Raw genomic sequence first — 23,932 nt, 5'->3', positions numbered from 1 at the left:
TACATCCACCCCTGCTATGTATAACAAGAGATTCACAGTGCTGTGGCCAAACTCTCTGTCTGGGAAGCTCAGCCCTAAAAGGCACAGCCTTTAGTACCAGCACATCCTTTACTTATTTGGCTTTGGGGCAGAGACCATTAGTCACATAGCAAAGAGGTCTTTTTTCTCTGACCCCAACATAGTCTCTGACGTGCTACTGGAACATTTCTCACCAGATACATTTGACAGGCAACTTTTGGACTGGAGTTTTGGTGCCCACCTGAAACGCAGCCCACAAACCCTGCCTCTCTCTCCTCCTACATCACGCTGCCACAAATGCCAGTGTGACAGTGCTGCTTTCTGTTTCCCTTCAATCTGACGAGAGTCCCTTCTCTGATCCACCACAACTTTTGGTGTACAGTGAAAATTCAGGACAAAGGAACAGGGCATTTCTGACCTTTATTTGTTAGAACAATTTGTTCTAACTGAACTTCAGGTTCACAATAGCACTCAGAACAAACGTGGCGTACACAGACTCCCTATGCAAGCCTGCCACGTGCATTCACTATGATTACATGCAGCTTTATTCTGCATGCCTACAAGGCGCATGTGCTTCTGTGAGTTGAGCAGTGTACAATGGCACTCTCATCATGAACTGTGGTATCAGCCAAGGTGGCACCAGAATAAACTGTGCCCGTATGCCCACAACTGATCTTATAAAACTCTCTTCCCAAGAGCCATGGGTCAATACAGTCACACGAGCTGCTAAATGGTGCTGCGTGCCTCCACTACCCAATCTGAATTTGTGGGAGCTGGTTTTGTTTGGGATGGAGACTTGGTCCTATCCTGTCTTCAGCAGGATTTAGGCCCCTCCTGGATAAACTATTACTTGTCACAGAACTTGATCCATATTCTGTGTCATATGACATGACCCCTCATTGTGAAACCTGTGTTCAGTCTTCCAGGGTGGTGAGGGCAAGGTGAACCTCACGCATGCTACAGGGGAGCTGTCAGTGCACGGCTTGTGCTTCAGGCACTGCTGCCTGAGCTACTTTGAAAAAGGATCTGTCACAAACTACTCACAGCCAGAGTCAAAATTGAATCAGCCTATTTGTTTGTCAAATTAGGAGTTTAGAGAATAGCAACAATCAGGGAGCTGGAGACACTGAGCTGCGAGAAAAGATGAAAAGAGCTAAAGAGGCAGAGCTTGGAAAAGGACATCTTCCCTTAGACATGATGATGAGTGACATGGACTTGAAAGGCATGACTAGGTGTAGTGTGATATTAGTAGAAGCTTCCTGACCTTGGCTCCCAAGGGAAGTGGTGAAAGACTCATTGGCTGAGGCATTTAAAAATCGACTTGACAAGACACTAGCAAATGTAACATAGAGAACAAACCTGTAGGGCCTCGGTAGATGGACTGGATAGTGTCTAAGATTTCTTCCTTTGCCTCTGACTCTTTGAGGAAGCAATTGGCAGTATATAGATCATAGCTTACTTTGAGGGGGTGTTTGTGAGCTACCAGGGAGATTGTGTCCATTTTGGTTACATTTCCTGCCAAGTATCAGGAGGTAGCTGTGTTAGTCTGTATCCACAAAAACAACAAGGAGTCTAGTGGCACCTTAAAGACTAACAGATTTATTTGGGTATAAGCTTTCGCAGCTAAAAACCCTGCCTTCTTCAGATGCATGGAGTGAAAATTTCAGATGCAGGCATTATATAATGACACATGAAGAGAAGGGAGTTACCTCACAAGTGGAGAACCAGTGTTGACAGGGCCAATTCAATCAGGGTGGATCGAATTGGCCCTGTCAACACTGGTTCTCCACTTGTGAGGTAACTCCCTTCTCTTCATGTGTCATTATATAATGCCTGCATCTGAAATTTTCACTCCATGCATCTGAAGAAGGGAGGGTTTTTACCCACGAAAGCTTATGCCCAAATAAATCTGTTAGTCTTTAAGGTGCCACCAGACTCCTTGTTGTTTTCCTGCTAATACTCTCTTGTGTGGGTGTGGGAGCAGTTGACAGTAACTGAAAGGATCCTATCTTCGGCCTGAAGAGAAAACTGATGGTACCATTTCTAAGAGAGACTCCATGACTAGTCAGTCACTGTAATGACTCCTAGGCTTTGTTCTGTAATAGGACAGTCCTCAGACGTTAACAAAGTCAGGCCTAGAGTTCTCTCTCCAGCATAAAAACTCACGGGAAAGTGTGCTAAGGCATAAAGAGGTGAGATTCATGGCCTAATCAGTCACACAGATTTGAATGGCCTAGGCTGAGGGTGAGCTGTTGAGGAGAAGAGAATGGCTACCCCATTTGCCTATAGAGTCACTTGGCAGCCAGCATCTAACTGGCTGTACTATACTGTATGGTAGCGTAGGGTACTTTGGAGATACTGAGCCAGATCATCAGATGCTGCCAACTTACGTAGCTTCTCTTCAGTGGAAATATGCCAACTGACAGCAGCTGAGAACCTGGCCACCAGGCGCTTACAAGGCAACTGTATATAAAACAAATTTGATTCTGTTGTAGATGGCAGTGTTGAGAAAACAGTATTAAGAATATAAAGTATCAGCGAGAGTCTAATTAGCATACAGACGTGTTTCTCTCTCTCTGTCTCTCTCTCTCTCTCTCACACAAACACACACACACACACTGTACCCTTCACATCCTGCATAGCAGATAAAGAAGGTCAGACTGCAGCCTCTTTTTTTCTAAACGTCAGGCAACCCCAGTGAAATGGCTTGCTTTTATTTTGCTAGAGCTGAAGGCCTGCTTACGGCATTACAAGAGTTGTTGGTGGTTCCCACTTGCAGACACAGGTTAGGAAGCTGCTCTACAACACTCCACAGTCTCGTTTTTGTGTTACAGGTTTTCCAAGTGGAAGCCTGGCCTGTTTGCGCAGTTCATGTCAAAACAGGGCTGTGTGCAAAGCTCAGAATTTCCGTTACCGCAGCTGGTGTTTAGAACTCAGAGGGCTGATAAGCAGAATCCTGCACTCACTCAGCTGAGCCAGGTGCTTGGCATACAAGACTATTCTTCTGCCATCAGAAATTGCAAGAACATCACAGCTTTCCTACTGTTTGAATTTGTTTTTCCAGTGGTTTGCTGCATGTACCTCTAGCTCTCTGCCTCTTTCTTTGCAACATGGGTAAAGAGATGAAGGGCCTCCTGATCTTTTGAGATGCTGAGCTCCTGGGAGGTGTTGGTCAGCAAACTCCCCTGGGTGCCAGTGGGAGTTGAGCGTCTTGTGGACAGTGCTAGGCAGCCTCTGAATCTCACTGGATCAAGTCCTTAATAACCAAACTAGGGCTTTTCATTTTGAACCTTTTTGTATATTTAATAACCCAGGGAGCTCAGTTTTCAACCAGGATTGACTTGCCTGTGCTCTGATTTCAATACCCGAAAGAGGGATTTGAGCCTTGTATGACATTTGGGGCTCAGGTCTGAAAACCAAGCTCCAAGGGTGTGGCTGGTGCTGTTTGACTATCAGGGCTGAAAAGCAAAAGGTGAAGCAGATCTCTTCCAACTCTTGCTCATTGCAAAAACATGGGGTCAAATCCTAGCACCTTATAGTCATTGAAGGCAGCACCTTGGGGGTCTGTGGGAGTGTTGTCTAAGTAAGGACCTCAGATTTGGCCCATGTTAATGTTCCTCTTCTACCTGAGTAGGACCAAGCAGTGTATTGGGTATTTATTTGTCTATACAGAGGAAGAGACAGAGAAGATGCCATGGGTAGAAGCTAACACAGAGTAAATAAAAGCAAACTTCAGCGTTCCTTGTCTTTCTAGTCTTTAAAAGGTTCCTGTTTCATCTGAACCCCACTGCCAGCATGTGGACAAAAAACCCGTGACCATGTTCCTAGCAATCCCTTGGCCAGGCCAGGAGGCAGTGAGCTTGGCTTCTTTTCCATGAATTGGCCAATGGAGAGGACAGGGCAGCTCTAGAGCTTTCTTGCCTTTTGAAACGAAGTTTCCGAAGTTGATGTGACAGGGAAACCCCTAGATGTCTTTTTTCTTCTGCGTGGAAACTCAGCTCATTCCGTGCTGTGCTGTTGGGCCATGCTGTCACCTTCCCAGAGTGGATCCGATTTCACATGGATGGTTCCTAGGATGTGGCTCTTTCAGGGCAGATCCTGCTCTTACATCCCCCCAGATGCTTGATGCACTGATGGATCCTTGCCTGGTTCGCTGCCACTCCTTCATCAGCTTCTCCTTCCGGTGACTTGCTATGGGTGATGGACTGAGATGAAGGCAGTTGCCAAAGCAGTAGTTTCCCATGGTTTCACCAGTCTCACAGAAGCACGGCTGTGCTCCTGCTTTCTCTCTCCAGAGCCCTTGTGAGCTCAGTGTGGTGAGGAAGACACTTCAGCCCATTCAACTTTCAACCATTCCAGGACACCCAGGGATCTCTGTAGAGCAGAGAGAAAAATGATCAGCTTTGTGCATTACAGCTTTACAGGCCTAGAAAAAATGAAGACTCAATACTGCGTCCTGGGAAAGGGATTACACCTCCCCCAATGCAATTTATCTGCTAGTGGTGTGGGCTGTATCCAGCAACTACAGCCCAGTCCCTTACGCATCCAATCCTGCTCCTGTTAGTGTCAGCAATAAAAGCCTCCTTGGCTCCACTTGGCCTATATGTGTATTTAACCAGCTAATGGAGACCTCGCCCAGCAGCTCTAAGCATGCAAGGCACACATTATCACTGCCAAGACTCGAACTGGGAGACTCAGTGAGCAAAGCCTGGCATTCGTGAATTTAGATGGAAGCTCACCAGGCACCATGTCCCAGGGGAAGCCCTCACTGGCATTTTCAGTCTGTCTCCTCCCCGCAGCATAAGCAAATAAAACATCTGGCTGCATTCCTTTCATGCAGCTTTAAACTCCATAACAAACAGCAGACAGAGGACAGCACTCCCCAGAGCTGCTCACTGTACAAGCAGGATACAAACTCAGCAGGAGCTGCTTGTGTCCTTCAGGGAGAGAAGCTTGTTTCTGACTTTCCATCAATGCCCCTCACCCTCTTTCAAGTCTCTGAGCCTAACTAGGCTCATCCACAACTAATTACCTCAGCTGCAAGCGGCAGGCCTAGCTCTAACTCAGGGAGCCTCCCAGATAGCAAAACTGGTGAAGAACCATTCTTGGGACATGAACCTCTATAAGATCCTCGCCCACCACCTTTAGACACCCCCTTGGGACACCACTAGCTATGGGGCACCACAGAAGCTGTACCCCTCATTATGCTCCTCTGCTGCTGGTAGCTGTGCTATGCTCCCTTTATCTGGAGAATGCTCTTTGCACACCTCAGAGTGCAGCTGATGCTTCTCCTTCTGTCACTGTCCCTAGAGACATTTCCACAAAAGTCCTGTGATCTTGGTTCAGATACTCAGAACAATCTCACCAGCTGCTCAGCAGAGATCACACACAATTCTGGCCATTTTAATTGCTAAACAATACTTTCCCCCCAAACAGCAACCCCTTCCCTCTCCCCACCCCCAAAATGGTTAGGTATCACTTCCCTGCAGAGAGCAAATAACAGAAATAAATAACAAATGCCTCCTATGCACTCTTAAGGTATTACAGATGATCACGGAGCTTAAGGCCAGAAGGGACCATCTAGTCTGACCTCCTGCACATCACAGGCCACTAAAATTTTCGTTTGTGCTCATATACCCAGTGACCATAATGATAGAAGAAAAGAAGAGCTCTCAACTTCCTGAAAATGAACGAGTGTCAGAGAGAGAGAGAGAATAGCCTGGGTCTGATTTTGTTTTTATTTGTAAATGCTATTTTAATGAATGACTTGATGATTTTGGCACAAAGACATAGTTTTATGGATCTTGGAGGGGTAGGGGAGGACCTTTCAGTTCTATGAAAACACCACCAAGACTGAAATAAAGCTAAATTTCTGGTGTGACTGGAAGTCAAACTTCCATAATGAGACAGATGATTTACAATAGTGTTGGCTGCCAATTCTGTTTGGTTTCAAAGCCACCAGTGCTGTCTCTGTTCTGTAAAATACAGACCCCTCCCCACCCTTCCTTCCTTCTAACTTACAGGACTTCTGGCTCTTGTGATGATAGTTTCTGCAGGGCTTGAAGATTATTTTTGTACACTGAAATCAGCAGAGGGAGGATGGGCACTGAACTCACTGAGATTAGGGCTTTTTGGAGAGCATTGCACAGCATGGATACAGAGAAATGGGGCTTCCCTGGGAAACCATAGCAGCATTAGAGTTCCACTACTGAGACATGGAATCAACCCAACAGCTGGAGAAAAACTTTGCAATCAAGTATTCCCAGACACTCACTATGGGCCTGATCCAAAGGCTACCCAAGGCAATGAAAAGTCTCCCATAGACTTCAGTGGTGTTGAGATTAGGCCCTGATGTGAGTAATACAGTAGAAGAATTGGCTTTAACGTTCTGCTGTGGCTTTCACACAGAAATTGAGTCCTCAGCTGGGGGAAAGGCTATAAAGGGTTCTGGTCTGAATGAATAAGCCAGTGAGTACTCTTCTTTCTTTTATTGTGATTAGGACTCCTAGTATCCAGGGTTCAGAATTATCCAAATTATCCATTTCCATGCATGCTTCATGTAGCAGTCCAATGGCGTTGTTTTGGCAGCATTGGGTCACGGCTCGCAATATTTGGGGGAAGAGAGAGGCAATGTATATAGGATTAAATTTTAATTTTATTGCTCATGAAAGTGAGGGGGATGGATAATGCTGACTAGATCCAGGATAGCATGGGAAGAAGCAGTGCAAGTTTCTCTCACTCAACTCTGCCAAGGCACCACTATCTATTAAAAAAGAACTAAATAAGTTCATGGAGGTCATGGAGGATAGGTCTATCAATGGTTATTAGCCAGGATGGGCGGGGATGGTGTCCCTTGCCTCTGTTTGCCAGAAGTTGGGAATGGGCAACAGGAGATGGATCACTTGATGATTACCTGTTCTGTTCATTCCCTTTGGGGCATCTGGCATTGGCCACTGTCAGAAGACAGGATACTGGGCTAGATGGACCTTTGGTCTGACCCAGTATGGCCGTTCTTATAACATGTAGCACCTTCTTCTATGCCAGCTCCTCTCATAAAAAGAGACTCTGATCTATTGTGCAGTGGTTTTGTGCGGATTAGATAAAGATCTCCAAACTCAGCAGTGAGTTCAGCCATGTGGGGGGGTGGCTATTCAATAACAATAGTCGTTACAAATACTAAATAAAGGAAACTCAAAGACAAAAATAGAACATTTAAAAACATTTTAATTACTATGAAGGCTTCTATTAGTCCCACAAAGAAAAAGGAAGAGAACATGGCCCTTAATATTTCCCCCTCCAAAAAGGTCTACTGACAGTATTTCTGTTGTCACAGCTATTAAAATACACCAAGGGTTTGGTCTGATATACACTTAACACTAAACTAGGGGGAAAACAATTCAGCAAATAATCTTGGATTCTATTATTAATAATCATTATTTTATTTAGTTTGTTTCTCTCATTGTCCACAGTGTATCATAAATTACTGAAACATATAAGAAATCATGATCCCTGCTCCAAAAATCTTGCAATCTAGCAGCTCACTAAACTTGAAATTCCTTAAGACTTCCTAGGTGGAATGTGGTAGATATCAAGATTCCATTGGTTTCATTGCACAATGGCACCGCATTAGGTGCAGTGAAGGACCTGGAGCTAAAGGTTTAGCAGCTAAAAATAAGAATATTGTAAAGTCTGAAATACCGTTGCAAAGGTGAAACAAATCAGTCTCAGCAATGAAATGTGAAAACCACCCTTGAGCGACAGACAGGAAAACTGGAATCAGTGAGTGAAGCTTCTCCTTCTATCTTACCAAGTTGGAACCGGAAGGGATCTTTTTCAGTTCCCCTACAGCTGGAGCTTTTGAGCTGACATTGACAAGGAAACTAACTTAAAACCTGGGAAAAAGAACAGAGGAGTACTTGTGGCACCTTAAGAGACTAACACATTTATTTGGGCATAAGCTTCTGTGGGCTAAAACCCACTTCATAGGATGCATGCAGTGAAAAATACAGGAGGAAGATATATATACACAGAGAACATGAAAAAATGGGTGTTGCCATACCAGTTCTAACGAGACTAATCAGGCCCACCTTAATTGATTAGTCTTGTTAGAGTGTGCATGGTAACACCCATTGTTTCACGTTCTCTGTGTATATATATCTTCCTTCTGTATTTTCCACTGCATGTATCCGATGAAGTGGGTTTTAGCCCACGAAAGCTTATGCCTAAATAAATGTGTTAGTCTCTAAGGTGCCACAAGTACTCCTGTTCTTTTTGCTGATACAGACTAACATGGCTGCTACTCTGAAACCTTAAAACCTGGGGTTTGCAGAAGTGCCACACTGCAACCTCTGAGAGAAGATCCTAATGTTTTCAAGGGATTCACTTTAAAATTAGGGAAAGAATATGCTGGGCAAATAATATGCTTGAAATCTGAAATAAGTCTGCAAAGCAGATCACGATTGGGTTTGATAGGATATAGCAATGGCAACATAACTACCTACTTCTGTAACTTTGGAAGAGCCAGGTTTTGGCTCTGCTACACACTCAGTCTTGTAGGTATTGACTGCCCACAACTCTTAGGTCTAGTCCTGAGGTCCTTACATAGTTCTTACTCAGATAAACTCCCATAGAAGTCATTCTCTGTCTTTAGGTAGTTTATGAGGAATTTATTGTGATTATTTGGTACTCTAAATTCAAACTGTGTTGGTTAGTTTTGATTGGACAAATCAATTATGTTCTATATTTCTGCTTCCTGATTGAACAAGCTGAACATTTAGACTTAAATTTCCAGTGAAAAATTACCGTTTCATTCACTTTTTGTGACTATTTTTCAGCAGTGTCTTAAAGCATGCTGATTCCTGCTAATGAACTCCTCTCCTAGCATAGTCACAGACAGCAAACAAAAGAGGCAGGAGAAGTTGTGTAGCATTTCCCCATCTCTAATCGTTCCCATCTCAGTAACACTATGCAGTGATTTTCATCTTCCATTCATGCTTAGATCCAGGAGCTCTGCCTCTGGGGAGTTTTTTTTTACTTTGATGGGACAATAAGTGTGAAATGAAGAGCGATGTCTCATTCTCACACTACCATACACATCCATCCTGTCGAATCCCATTGAGTCACATGTATCTCATAAGAACTTTAAAGGGACGACTGCATCTCTGCTTGAGTTTGTCATGTTCCCTCTGTCTGGGACACTGGCCACTGCTGTTCTTTGATGGGATTTGTTGGTTCTAGAATATCCTCACAACTGTGCTTGCCAGGAAGCCTTTTTTTTTTCTTTCCTGGGGAGATTCATGACCCTCTTCCTCCCCTTTGGTGCCTCATGCTCTGTGACTTCTCAGGAGTGGTACCAGGTGTGGAATCACTTCACTGTATAAACTCTGCCGATGACACTACTCTCTTAGCACACACGCACTATTAAAAAAAAACAGTCATTTAAAAACAATTAACAAACTGGCCAAAAGCCAATAAAGGATGCCAGGCCGGTGGGGGTAAATAGGCATAGCTCCACCACTGACTTTAATGGAGCCATGTGATTTATACCTACTGCAGGTCTGGCCCTCCACTTCTCCTGCCATTAGAGCCATAAGAACCCTAGACGCTTGCCAGTACTTCCTCAAGCAAAAGCCTCTTTAAATCCCTGAAGGTTGACAAGCTCAGGCTCCCACGAACCCTCTAGGAAACTGAGTTCCTGAGCCAAGGGCCCTTTCCTGAAAAATCCATTTCCACCTTCCCCTTCTGTTGAGCTGCTGTGCTGTAACACAAGGAGAGAGGCAGCCCTGAGGTAGCCAGGACCAAATGGTACAGGGTCAGATTTTCCCACTTTCACTTCCTTAGTCTTCGAACAGTCCCCATTAGCAGTAAGGGGTGGGAGGAAATCGGGCCCACGGAAATGTAGAGATCAATGAATGACACTCATTAATGAAGTAGAGGCCAGTGCAGAATATCTGGACCAGGTGTCCCAGGCTTCCTGCAAGTAGTACCGCAAAGCAAGCATGCCACTGCATTTCGCTCCAGAGGCAGTTTCAGGTGCACCTTCAGACACTGTGGGACATCTACATTTGGGGCCAGTAGGTGCCATTCCACAATTAATTAATTACTGTTTCAAGATGGTAAGTAAAAAGGGACAACAGAGAGAGGCTGCTGCTGCTGCCTAGGGAGTATAATCTGGAAGGCATGAGGCAGGAGTGTTTGCAAAGGCGCCGGGTGTGGTAGCGATATTGGAAGGTAGCACCCTCCCTACAGAGTCTCACTGCTATCATAATATGGCTGGTGAAGTAAACTAGATGGCCAGATTCATTTCTGGTGTAACTCCACTGAAGATGGTCGATTACCCCATGGATCGACCTAGCCAAACAAGCTTTATGTAGAGCATAGGTTAGTGCTTTGCTGAAGAAAAAAATAATCTACATATTTGCCCCCGTTTCTCAAGACCTCACACTGGGGTGATGACAGGCCAGATTCTGATCTCTGTTACACCAGTGTAAATCAGGAGTAACTCTAATGGAGTTACACTAGATTTATATTAGTGTAACCAAGATCAGAATCTGGCCTGATTTTCTATTATCCTGGTTGGGAATGTCCAGAGGTCATCCAGTTTCTTATTTGAACATTTTGGGCCCAATTCTCCTCTCACTGGCACTGGGGTAAATCAGGAGTAACACCATCGGAGCCAATTGTGCTGGTTTTCCTCTCATTTACACCAGTGCAAAACCGCTGTAACTCTCTTGACGTCAGTGGAAGAACTCCTAATACACTGGCGACAATGAGCGGAGACTCAGATCCAGCATATTTACACTGCTGTAAAACTGATGTGAGAGGAATATCAGTTCAGCAGCATACAGTACATAGAGGCAGTGATGGAAGACAGGGCTAGCTGTCCTAAGAACTGCATCACCTAAAGAATTCTTATTTATGGTCCCTGAATGTGTGTGCGCACATAGGAAGGAGACTAGGAAGATGACAATTAAAATAAACTTCAGGTCGTTTTTCCAAAACATCTGTCATATAAACGCAAAAATCCAGATGTTGTTCTGGAATGCGAGCTATCTGCCACGCTACATAACCCAGCGGGAGCTGCAGCTTGCCTGACCTCTCATGGTCTCGCTTCTGATCTGTGAACTGTCAGGAACTTAGTTCCCAAACTAAAACATGGGTTTCAAAACAGAAGCCAGCTGAAGAAATCTCCCAATCCCTCTTCATGACTCCCAATCTCTGCTTGCCTATGAGAAGCCCAGATTTCATAAAGGAACAGACATAATGGTATGATGAAACACCTGCATACCAGTGTGCAATGGACATGACCAGTAGACTGGGCTGTGTGCCAGATGGAGGAATGTTACGGCCTACATATGCGTGTATCTTATTATGTTGCTAACTACTAGGCCAGTCGGAACACATTAACCATATTTCCTGTCTTTGTATCAATAAGCCCTGTGATGGGTTTGGAACCTTTGGGGTGTCACCTGATGTGCTGGGGTGCTACTGAGTCAGCCTATTCTGCCAGCCTGGGTCCCCTTTACCTGGCCTTTCTGGGCTAGGCTCACAAGCTTCTTCCATCCAAGAACACAGGCAGGGCCACACCCAGCTGCACAGAGAGACAGCTCTGGAAAGATTCAGCCTTAGGGGCTTGCCCCAACACCCTGGTGCCCACGCCCTTTAAGGGGTACAAACCCAAAGGTATTATGAAATTCGCCCCCTTCCTCAATGTGGAGGGAGATATGCACAACTTCTTGCCCCTGTCCCCAGTTAGAAGTTACATAAACTGAATTATATTATAAACAAGAAGTATGTTTATGAACTACAAAAGGTGAATTTTAAGTGACTATAAGAGATAACAAACAGAACAAAGTAGATTGCTGTCCTAATAAAGCAAAATACGCAAGTTAAGCTCCACATACTTAAGAACCAGGTTACAAAATGTAAATTCTCATCCCTAAATATTATTTTAGGCAGGTTGCAAAGTTTCTGTGGTTCAGAGTTCCAGTTCTATTCCTTTTCAGACTGGTCCCCTGCTTCAGTCTGGACTCCCCCGTAGCCTTCCCTTCAGGTGGCTTTAGCAGTCTTTCTTCTTGGGCAGACAGGCCATGGAGAGGAAGAGTCCCATTTGCCTTCCTCCTCACCCTTAAATAGGATTTACATAAGGCAGGAATCCTTTGTTTCCCAAACTTGACCTCCCCCCCACACCCGTTCCCTTCCAGTGGAAAGTTACAAGAAGTCCCAGGTAATGTTTAATATCAGGTGACAAGCAAGGGCGGCTCCAGGCACCAGCATGCCAAGCACGTGCTTGGGGTGGCAAGCCACTGGGGGCACTCTGCTGGTTGCCGCGAGGGCGGCAGGCAGGCTGCCTTCAGCGGCATGCCTGCGGAGGGTCCGCTGGTCCCACGGCTTCGGCGGACCCTCCACAGGCAAGCCACTAAAGGCAGCCTGCCTGCTGTGCTTGGGGCAGCAAAATGCCTAGAGCCACTCCTGGTGACAAGACCACCTGACCTAGTAGTGTCACAGTTACGTCCCTAGACACCTTCCAGGACAGAGAGAGATTAGTATCTTCATGGTTTTGTTGTTCCTTCCTGATGACTCATCAAATTTGATGGCCTGTTGTCTGGTGGTTGTCTTCCCAATACATACCCAGTTGTATTTGATACATGCATACAAATTGGATAATCTCTTCAGTAAATCATAACCTTTCCAATGATACCTTACAAGACCCATCTTGCATAAAGTATATCTCAGTTATGTCATATTCATATCATAAGCATATTTTCATAAAGAATATGGAGCGAAATGTCACACGCCCATGAGAGAGGTGAAAAACTAGTGTGGGGAATGCTTCTATTCCATTGGGATAGGTACAATACAAGCGTCAGGGCAGCCATTCTGTAGGGGCACTCCTTTATTTCTGAGGAAAATGAAAATGACATTTGCACACACAAGCCATCCATATTTCTAACTCAATGTCAAAGGGCATTCTGAGTAATGGAGTTTTGTGGTGAGGGGTTCAATGGGGGCTAGAGGGAAAGAAATCATCTCCAGGCTATGGATTGACAGCAGAATGCTTCAGTGACCTCTACTGTGTCCCTGTAGGAGCCTTTATAACATGTATAACCTCTGAGAGGGCTTGGTGGATCAGCACAGTCATGGATAGCCAGCCCCACTCCTCATCCAGCTCATCCCCAACTCCCCACCCTGTGTCGAGGAGCAGAGAAGCACAGCATAGCAGGGAGGGATTGCCACCCTGTAGGCAATCTCCAAATCCTGCTGTCCCTGCGCAGTAGACCACACTATGTCCTGGATGCTTGGTGTCCACTAGATTTGGGGTTAAGTGGTGGCTGGGGCAAAACTAGAGTTAGGATTTACCCTAAATCCCTCCAGCATACTCAGCAAATCAGAAAAGTCCAATAGCTAATCATTGCAATGGCTCTGTGCTAACAAGAGATGTCTCTTTTTATGTTTTTTATAGTCACTGATTCCCACATCTTCACCTCACTGCCCTTTCTGCCTCACCTGAATTGCTCACGTATGAAAAGAGAACTCATCAGGAACTCATATTGTTATATCTCATGCCCCAATCACCTGTCACCTGTAATTTACATCTGGCCACACGGTTCAAAAAGTGCATGCTAAACAGCTACCACTCCATCCCACGAAGCAGAATAAAAATGGCTCTAGGGTAACTGACTATAAAATAATCTATCAGTTACTTCTTCATCTCAGACTAAAGTACAAAGGAACCTGATTCCCAATGCGAAACCAGAGGATGAGTTGTATTTCCACAGAATGGCTGCAGGACCCCTCTAGTGTGTCAGCTCTGCCTGGCTGCTGTATAATGATAGGCACCTGGGAGCTGTGGTTGTTCTGTAACCCGATTTATTTAGGAAAAGGAAAGGTTGAGCATCAGACCTGTTGGTCAAACGTGAGCTAGGCAGAAGCTGCAGGGAAGATATCAGGGTTGGCCGGAAAACAGCAATTCCTTTTTGTGAAAAACGTTGAGGTTTTGAAATACATTTTTGTTCCAGTGAGGAACAGAAAAGAGATGTTTCCGGAAAAGACACACACATGAGAGACCAAGTTCTAAACCAGAATAGTCAGAAGCCCGGTGGAGGAGACACAGCTTCAAGTCCTTGCTCTGCCTGATTCAGAGTGATCCAAGATGAAAAGCTCTGCTCTGAAAAGCAGTAGCTTGTAACTAGGTTTCCTACATCCCCGATCAGTATCCTCACCACTAGCATATACCTACCTCTTTCCAAAATGCAAAGCAGGGTTTCAATCTACAAACAGACGTTTTGACACACATTTGCTTTTGCAAAGACTTTTGAAAGAGTTTCTGATTGGTTTTTATTCCTGTCTGCTCCAATGTTTACCCAATTTTCCTTTGTACCAGCCTCTCCTGAGTGGATCTGATAATGACTGAGTTTGAGCCAAACTTTCTAACCCAAGCTTCAGTAAGTGGATACACGAAGGCCTAAGCACTCTCATGTAGCTATTTATATGGCTCCCATGACCATAGCATCTGCGCCTCTTACAGTCATCAATGTATTTATCCTCATAACACTCAGGTGAGGTAAGACAGTGCTACTATCCCCTATTGTACAGTTTGGGAACTGAGGCAGAGAGAGACCAAGTGACTTGCCTAAGATCACACAGTCTGCGGCAGAACAGGAATTGAATCCAGGGCTTCTGAGTTACAGGCTAGTGCCCTGACCAGATCCTTCCTCTCTGCTAATCTACCACTTATTACCTGTTCCCTGACTTAACTGTACAACACCTCCCACATGGTGGCAACATTATCCTGCATATGTGAAGACTTAAGTTCCCTCTTTCATTTATCACTAATTTGACATCACAGATTTCACATCAGAATGCCACCTCTAGGTATCACCAGGATACCAGAGAAAATCACTGGCTTGTAAAGTGGTATACATGACAGTCCAGCTGCTTAGTTCCAGAGTGGGTTCTCATCTACTTCAGTGAGAAATAACATCCAAATACTAGTTTTCAGGGACATTTTTCTTTTCCTGGCAGTGGATAAATTGAGTAACTCTGGAGTTTAGTCAGAATGTGAAAGAGCTGCAAGGAAGCAGGAATTGAAAGCCAGTGTTATCCTATTTCTCCCTCTTGTTTGCCTGGCCCGGCTTTTCTGATTTTGTTTTTAAGTGCCTCAACAATTTGGACCTTGGTTCCAGAAGTGCTGTAAGTCCTTTGAAATCAGTCTATAAAATCTTCACTCTGGCAGGAGTTTTTGGTTATATGAGAGTCAGGAGGGCTTGGGGTGTTTTTGCCAGCAATAATTTTTTTCCTCTCTTGTATTTCCATGACCGAAAGGCTACGTGTGTTAGTGCATGCATGCAAAAATATTTTCATGTGTTGCTTTTGTGCATTCAAATCTGTGAAGCTGGTTTCCTCCACCCAACAGAGCTACTGTGGGGGAAAAGGGTGAGAGAGGAAGGCCTATGAAGATGGAAACCAGTGTTCCCCCTCCCCTTTGCCCCCGGATCAGAAGGGGAACTAACAAACTGACTCACCCCAAAATATTGGCAGCAGTTTCATTTCCACCCAGGAAACGTTTGGTTATTGTCAAAGAGAAGGGGAAAGGAGGTGAGATTTTACAGAAACCAGACTGTTGGGTTACTGCCCTATGTGGGATTCACGAGGGAACATGCAACAAAAATAAAGAAACCACAGCCTTAGCGTACTCATTCCTTATATTCAAGGCCCTGACAGCTTTGTAACAGCTACATTGCAATGATGGGGTGCCTGGTTACAGATGAGCAGATGCCCAATCCCAATTTGCTCTTGCAGGGTAGATGAAGCCACACCAGGCTTTTAAGCCTACTACAGACTTGACCTTTTGGGGAGCTGCAGCAGAGTTTGCGAATGTTTAAAACATGCTTCAATCTTGTCTGCGCGGCAAGATCAAAGCCCAGGTTTTAACTATGACAGAGACAAGAGTTTGTAACTAGGTCCCCTGACACTGTAGTTATACTGTAGGCTGGACTGTAGGCTGGACTTTGGAATCCAGTGCACATTCTTTCTTGTTGCTCATATGGTTCTAGCGTAGTATGGATAGGACCCTGGCTTGGGTTTAAATACTATTATCAATACAACACGCTCAACTGCTATACCTGGAAAAAATAAACAGCAATGTTACACTGACTAGAAAAATCTCACTTTTCCTGTGGGGATAATGGAGCACTCCAAATGCACCCTCACTCCTCCATCTATCACTGTAGTATCTGAGTGCTGGAGAGATGTCAGGGCACGAATGGGGGGCAGGGGCATGCAGGGTCATGTGCCCCTCCCCTGATTTGCTACTTTTGCTGCTCGTCTTGTGCTGAACATGGTCACACAGACTGCCCCCCCTGTGCACACACACTGCTTGGCTTGTACTGAGCATGCTCACACGGAATGACCCTCACCCCCCAATTCCTCCCTGCCACTATCTGCGGGCACAGGTCATCGGGCTTCTAACTCCCCATCCACCCAAATCAAAGCAGAAATGGAGAGCGAGAAAGCTTCCTTGGACAATATTTAATGACTGCAGATTCCAGTTGCTTTCTCTAAAAATGTGGATCCAGACACGCCTCTACTGACAACAGAAACAAGGTTCAGAGGCATGGTAAGTAACAGAATCAATAATGACAGAAGGGATTAAACACAGCTGTTGGGATCACAGATGTCTGCATGTCTCAGAAGGCTGCACAATATGGCTGTGGCTCCTATACATGGGGATAACAGCAGCCCTTCCTTCCTACCAGGCTTTCCCATGCAGCCATCATGTGTCAATTGCTACATTTAATTTTCCTGCAAACTGCCTGCTCTTGGGTCACATAAGATACCCTCACTCTATCTCTTCCCCAGTCAGAAGTTAAACTCTGTGTGGCAGGCTCTGTGCACTACTTAGATCACAGAGCTCTTGAGACGGGTTGTGTGTGATCACTGCTGCACTAGAACAAGGAGAGGCGTCCTGGCTGCAATCTCAGTCAAGGGCTCCTTTGCAATTTTTGCAATTACTAAATTCCAACAGCAAGAGCCCTTAACTGAAGTGTTGCTCTGGTCTCTGAGTGGAGAGGAATAATATATGTGAAATCAGAGGGGTCTTGTCAACTTGATTAAGCTCTAAACCTGACCTCTTTAAATGTTGCTGCTTTGATTTTGAACCTTTGAATCCTTTTCCAACAATTGATGTTTTAATTAATATAATATAGTTTGGGTTATTTTAAAATACTGTTTCTAGCCTTGACAAAAGCTACCAAACCCAACACCCTGAGAGTCTGAAGCCCTCCATGCACTGAAGAGGCATAGCACCAGTGCAAATCTTCCCCTTGTTGTCTCCCCAGGCCTATGTGCCTCAGTCTGGAAGAGGTGAGATTCCCACTGGGGATGGGAGTTCAGTCTCCATGGTTCATTCAGTCCTTTGCCGTTCTGCTAGGCCTGCCATCAATAGGGGTCCTTAGTGCCAGTTCTGGTGGTGTTTTTAGTGAGGTGGCCACCTGCTCACTCGGAAAGGGACAGAGACGCATCAGCCTCCCCAAAGCCGTCAGCTGGAAATGGCTTCCAATGGAAATGCACGCTTCGGAGCTGCCTATTCTTGTTATTGCTAGATGTATTACCAAGCCAGTAACAAAGATAAGCTTGGCCAAGATTTTCAACCCTGACTAGTGATGACAGTGTCTCAGTTTCGGAGTGCCCAGAGGGCAGGTGCTCAGCACCTTCTGAGGATAAGGCTCCTTTATGGTGTCTCGAGCTGGGCAGCCCAAAATGGAGACAACCAAACTCCGAAGTCACTTTGGACAGTTTAAGCCAAGGTCCATGCGCTGTCTAATTTTAGCTGCAACCCAGTGAGTGAGAGTAAGGAAGAAAAGGGCCATGGGCTCAGGAAGGACAGGTCTACAGTCACAGGATGGTAGAATTACTCAATACTGGCATGGACGCATTTTGAGGATCCAAACAAACATTACTTTCAAATATACCACATTAAAATTGGTCCTGAGTCTGAAGGAGGAAACCTTTGTGGACACTTGGCTTCAAGTGATGGAAATACTTCCCCAGCTGTAAGACAATCATTTGTGAAACTTGAGTATGAACTGCAATTCCCCCCTGACTGCTGAGCTGTTACAACAATTCCTGGGAAACTTCATGAGTGTATTTTTGGTGGCTTGTTTGATTGTGGTCCATCGTTATGACTGTGCTATCCAAAATAATTGGGAGGAAACCAATAATAATTCTCTCTTTAAAAAGTCCAACTTCGTGACCATCCAATCTATGGATAAAGCTGTGCACACAAGTGGAGTCCACTGGTTGTTTTCGGAGCACACAAAGGTAAGCTTTAGGTGTTACCATCAACAAGCAGATGGGTGATTTCTTGTTGTGCTGTGCATTTATGGCAAGAGGACCTGGAGGGTGACAACTACAAAAGAAAATCCCTTCTCAGATCTGTTGAGGGATTAGTCAAGTTGACAGCTCTCATTTAAATGCCAGAAAAATCCATCCTCCCTAAGCCGAAACTCTGTTGAGGGTCTGACTTGAAATGATGAAGGCTTGGAAATTCAAAGTTAAACTGAGTATCAGGGTTAATAGATTTAACGTGAGACCTGTCAGCTTTATTTTATTATGAGACCACAGTCACTGCAGTCCCCCCTCCTGCTTCCTTCTTGTGAAATGGCAGGGCCTAGAAACCTACAAGAATCCAACAAAAAATACCACAGTAACAACACAGCATCCACGGCAGCAACCCTATAAAAACCAGTCAGTGCCTCACATATAGCTCATGTAACCAGCCCCAAACCCGCAAGCAAAACCCTACATTTACACTCTACCATGTGCAGCCAAGTGGTTATGAACAACCCTACAATAATGCATTTTCTGCTTATATATGATGGAGGCAACAAAATTGCTAAGGAAATACATTGCCATTCTAAGCACCACACTCGCACTTAGGAGTGAGGCAACAGTGCAAGCCCTTTGTGGGGACAGCAGAAAATGTCATAAAGTAAACACAAGATTGACCCTGCACTGACTATCCAATCCAAGGCTCCATTAAGGTCGTCCCCATGAACTCCACCTGAACGAGTTTACTTGCCAGAAGAATCACTTTGAATAGTTGGTACCTTACTTTCCAGCCTCCTTTGTTTTCATTTTTTCAATCCCAGTGTAATTGATATGTCTTATTAATGCAATGGTTGCAGTGTTTGAATATCAATGCATGTGTATATATATATAAGAAAATTCCAACAGCATCCCTGTTTTAACCTGCTCTTTGTATTTTAAAGGCATTTTTGCAAAAGCCTCTGATCCTGCAGTGATCCCACTGAGATTACTTCTTGACTAGAAATACCCCTACCAGGCCTGAGGAGGAGGAAATTCTCCATCCCTCTGTCATGTGCATTTCCTGCTCTGTGGCTGCGTCCCCGGCGTAAATTGTTCCCACGTGAGCCAACCATGTGGAGGGTCAGTAACCCAAAGTGGACCAGAGCTGAATGTGGGAAATGATTTGCAGCCTTAAAGCCAAGTCCCTAAACCCCAGGCAGCCTATTAACCCAGCGTGTGCGTGGGGGAATAGATGCAGTGTGAGGAGGTTGGAGTCAAGCACTTTTACCCTTCTCTTTCAAATCGTGGTGCCCTCTGCTGCATCACAGCTTTATACTGCAGAAATTCATTACTGGTACACGTTTCTTTTCTGCAGGTGAAATGGGACAATTAAGCTAAATCGAGCTGAGCTGGGCGCGCATGCTGCTGTGACAGAGACTGCTTCCCTTTTGCTCCTTTGCTCTCTCCCTGGCTTCAAATGCACTCTGCTCCTCCCCCACATCTTCTTCCCACCTCCCCCCAGACCTAGTCTACACTTAAAACTTAGATTAACACAGCTAATGCTTGAGGAAGAATCCCCCCTCAGTTGTTGGCTATGTTGACCTAACCCCCAGTAAAGGCACAGCGATGCTGATGGAAGAATGCTTCCATCAACCAAGCTGCCATCACTCAGGGAGATGGAGTTAGAGAAACCCTTCCACCGCTGTCATCTGTGTCTGCACCTCAGAGTGCAGTGCAGATATGCACTGTAGTGATGCTGCTGTAGTGTTCGTAGTGTAGACATGGCCTCAGTCTTCTCCGTGTCACTTTTCTCCTTCGATTACACACAGATGGTTGCAGGGTGAGATGCAAAACCTTCCCAGTCCCCCAAAGCCAGCCACTCTGCATGAGAGTAGGAACTGTTAAGAGCTGAATGTGGCTGCACAAAGGAGATGGCTCCTTTAACCTTGCTGAAGAGGGAAAGTAGTGCTGCTGCATGAAATTCATGGTGTGCTAAGATACAGATAATACAATGAGTCCAAGTATGTTCCTATACACTTTATTCCAGCCAAACCTCTGGTGTTTTGGGTGTACGAGCAAGGCAGGATCCCGTTCATAGTTATTAATGTAATAATACCTTGCTCTCATATAGTACCTTTCATCTGTTGCTCTCCAAGCATTTTACAAAGGATATAAGCGTCATCATTCCCATAGGGTGAAACTGAGGCAAAAAGAGGTGAAGTGACTTGCCCAAGATTACACAGCAAGTCACTAGCAGTCAATAATAAAACCCTAGTCTCCTGAGTTCCAGTCCAATGCCCTAGCCTCAGGACCAGTGACCAAGTGGCTCTTTAATGTGTTTCCTGTGGCTCTTTGCAGCACATGATATTCAAACACTGTGTGATTTTTATTATTAACTAATCTAAGTTATTAACTAGTCAGAATGCTTTCCCTATGTTATTAACCAATTGTAAGTTAATAAAATAATAACTTGATCAATCATTTTACTGTGAGAATAAAATCTATCTATCTATCTATCTATTTCCCCTGTCATACTGTTTACATATTAATATATAGTCCTATAGTAAATGAAACAATGAATTCACACCACTGTGGCTGTTTTGGGTAATGTTGATCGCTAATTTGACTCCCGAACCACTGAGTTCTGAGTGTCACTGCTCTGGACTGTCATGCTGTCTCATACTATGAATTATTCATAATAATGTATACAGTAACACAGATGTGCATGGCACTTCACCAACAAATACACAACTAGATCTCTCCTTTAGGAGTTTATGATCTACACTTATTTCTTATTTAGTTAATTTCTTTGGACTTATAAACTGGATCTGACACAGCTACAGTTGATGTACAAGAGAACAAAGGAAAGTCCTGAGATGTTCTTTATTGTACAATACACATCCTGTTACTTCCTGGGCTTTAAAAATATTAATTAATTATATTTGCATATAGATATTTGAGGCCAGTGTCCACTGCAGAAAAAACTCTGGGCCACAGGCCAGGCCAATGATGTAAGGCACAGCCCAAAAGCAGTGAGTTCTGAAGATGGGTTTGATGATTTATTCCTTAAGCACTGTTTTTTAGAGTTGTACCAGGAAGACACCACATTCTGTTCTGTTCAGTTTTTTATACTGGGTCCATCCCTGTAATATCTGACGACTCTGTATCAGCGTATAGTTTCGGGGTGCAGAGGGATATGTATTAGTTAACCTTGTTTCAGCGGGATCCTTGAGGATTTTTGTGAGTGTTCAGGGCACAATGTATCTGTCTGGTCAAGGACGTACAATCCCTTTTGTTAGAGCTTTGGTGAAGAGCTAAAGGGGAACTGTCAATGGATTTTAGCTCGAACAGGGGTAGGCAGTGTTGTCAGCTCTCATGATTTTAATATGAATCTTGTGATATTTGGTGGTTTTTCTCAAGTCCAGTGCCTGGAGACAAGTGATTAGGTGAGGATTTCAGCTTTCATTATAAAGTAAAAAATAAAAGAGTACCTAGTCCTCGAATTTCCAGAGGAAAGCTTAAAAACTTGACATGTATTCACGCTAACAGCTCATTAAGCAGAAGACAGAGAAAAAGGACCCAGACGTTCTTTTCTAAAAATACCCAAACACATGATTTTTGCATGCTTGGGGTGGGCACTGTTGGGGAAGAGGTTACATTACAGCTGGTGGAATGATTCAGCAGGCAGAAACCACTCACAATCAGCAAAACCTCTTCCTCAAGAATTAGTGTCTACAATGAGAAAGTAACATAAGAATCAGAATGTAGACAGGTTGGGCATCATTCCAATCTGAATACCCTGGGTGTACAGCATTATTTCCCCAAGATACACCTCACTCCCAGTAGCCACTCTTCTAGCCCTTCTGACACTGGTGCATGGTAAGGAAGAAAGCTGGGCTGAAGTTAACCCTTTGTTTGCCAAGATCCAGATAGTTTCCCTGCCCCTGACATTAAACCCTAACCTAAACTGTTCGTAGTACATGGGTGTGTAATTTCCATAGAAACAAGTGTGCAGGGGATTGCTTTTTTGTCTCTGTTTATTTTTTATTTGAAACTTCATTTCCCCTCCTAATGATGGAATCTGAAAGAAACACAGACCCTTGTGTTAGCCTAGGACAGGGATTGGCCACCTTTGGCGGGCCACAGGCCAAAGGTGGCCGATCCCTGGCCTAGGAGCACCCTGACTGAGACGGACTAGAAACAGCAGCGACACTGACTAACCTTCCTCTGCTCTCTCCTCCTTAGTGGAGTGTGCCAATGAAACCAACAGTATATAAATGTTGCACATACATTGGATCCTTTACAGTTCTCTCAGCTGCAATGAATATGTTCTTAGTGACACAGATAACAACATTTGTTTTAATAAAACCATGCCAGCCGGCTTTATAAATACCACAAAGAACTGCAGCCAGCCCACACAGGATCTGTGTTTAGCACTCTGCATAGCAGGCAGGAGACTCTGGCCCAGAAGAGTCACTGCTGAGCAAGACACTTTGTTGGCAGCCCTTGCTAATTTAGGGAGCAAGAGAAAGGAAACTGAGCCAATCTAAGTATAATGCTGGTGATCTCAAAAGGGAGTTGCCATCCTGCCCTTTTCATCTGAAGGCAGGTAGCAATGGCACCAATCCTTAATAGGTCATGGGGTCTCTGCTGTAGCGGAAAAAAATTCAGTTCAACCTGGATGCTGCAGGGTGGGGTACAAGTGCCTGTTGATAATGAAGATTCATCTCCCTGCAACGACACCTGTGTGGCTGCTAACGCTGGCTGCTTCTAAAACCATTTTATTTTTTCCCTTACAGACAATTTGATCCAAGTAACCATCTTCTCACTAGCTATAGGCTGACCTACACTAAGAACCCAATCCTGCTCCTTTGGAAATCAGTGGCAAAGCTCCCAATCATTTCAGCAGGACCAAGCCCGTAACGTGCTCCTCACCCTAATGCAGCAATGCCTGTGTATTAATGAATACTCCTGTCCTGGGTGTAGTTGTGGGAAAAGAGCCCCAGGGACCTATGACTGAGTTTGCTAGTTTAGAATGTAAGTGTGCTCCAGTTACTTTTGGATGCCCGGCGTCAGGACCCCGCATCTGTGTGAAAGTGACGGGTGCTGCAGTGGTTGCACAGGAGTCCCAATCTCTCTTAATATTAACAGTCTCTTGAGTCTGCTTCTAGCTCCTCCACCCCACAGAAAAGCTCTAGCAGCAGCCGTAGAAACTGAAACCACACAGAGCTCCCTGGCCTCTGACATCAGGCTTCTAAGTATGTCTCCTTATCAGGCGCCAACCAGCAAACAAGGACCAGCATCCTGCAGGCAGTGACTACCCTCTGACCCTGCTCATTGATCTTGTGTGTCCTACTCCCCTGACTAAAAACTAATTGCCACCAACAAACCAAAGAAGAGAGCAGAACAAAATGCCACTTCACTCCAGAATAACCTCTTCCTGTGATTGCACATCTTTCCCCTTCTCCCACATACTTTCCTGGGGGCAGTTGTGGGGAAGAGAGTCCTCTGCCAGAAACCAAAGGATCCCTCTCATTTTGACTCCTGTTCACACTGTCACTTTTGCCCTGGAGGTCTCACTGGGTAGTCTTCATCTATCAGGGCA

At 44.8% G+C, this 23,932-nt stretch overlaps 1 protein-coding gene across 3 annotated transcripts in view; it reads right to left on the bottom strand.

The window, feature by feature from the left end:
* Positions 1–476: 476 nt before the first annotated feature.
* The window catches only part of ADRB2 (adrenoceptor beta 2), a 64,592-nt gene continuing 41,136 nt past the window's right edge, over positions 477–23,932 (bottom strand). The window contains exons 2-3 of one of the 3 annotated variants that reach the window (XR_007775513.1): positions 2,127–4,392; positions 477–1,654 (exon numbers count right to left, since the gene is read on the bottom strand). Coding sequence is in view for 1 of the 3 variants with exons in the window: in XM_050962755.1 (XP_050818712.1) it covers positions 4,358–4,392 (35 nt within the window). In the remaining 2 variants the exon portion in view is untranslated. Of the gene's footprint in view, positions 1,655–1,755; positions 1,788–2,044; positions 4,393–23,932 lie in introns of those variants that run through there. The other 2 variants (XR_007775512.1, XM_050962755.1) reach the window with 2 other exon arrangements.

The sequence above is a fragment of the Gopherus flavomarginatus genome, chromosome 7 (genome assembly GCF_025201925.1).
Source record: "Gopherus flavomarginatus isolate rGopFla2 chromosome 7, rGopFla2.mat.asm, whole genome shotgun sequence".
Classification (NCBI taxonomy): domain Eukaryota; kingdom Metazoa; phylum Chordata; order Testudines; family Testudinidae; genus Gopherus; species Gopherus flavomarginatus.
This window is presented reverse-complemented; position numbering and strand designations above follow the sequence as displayed.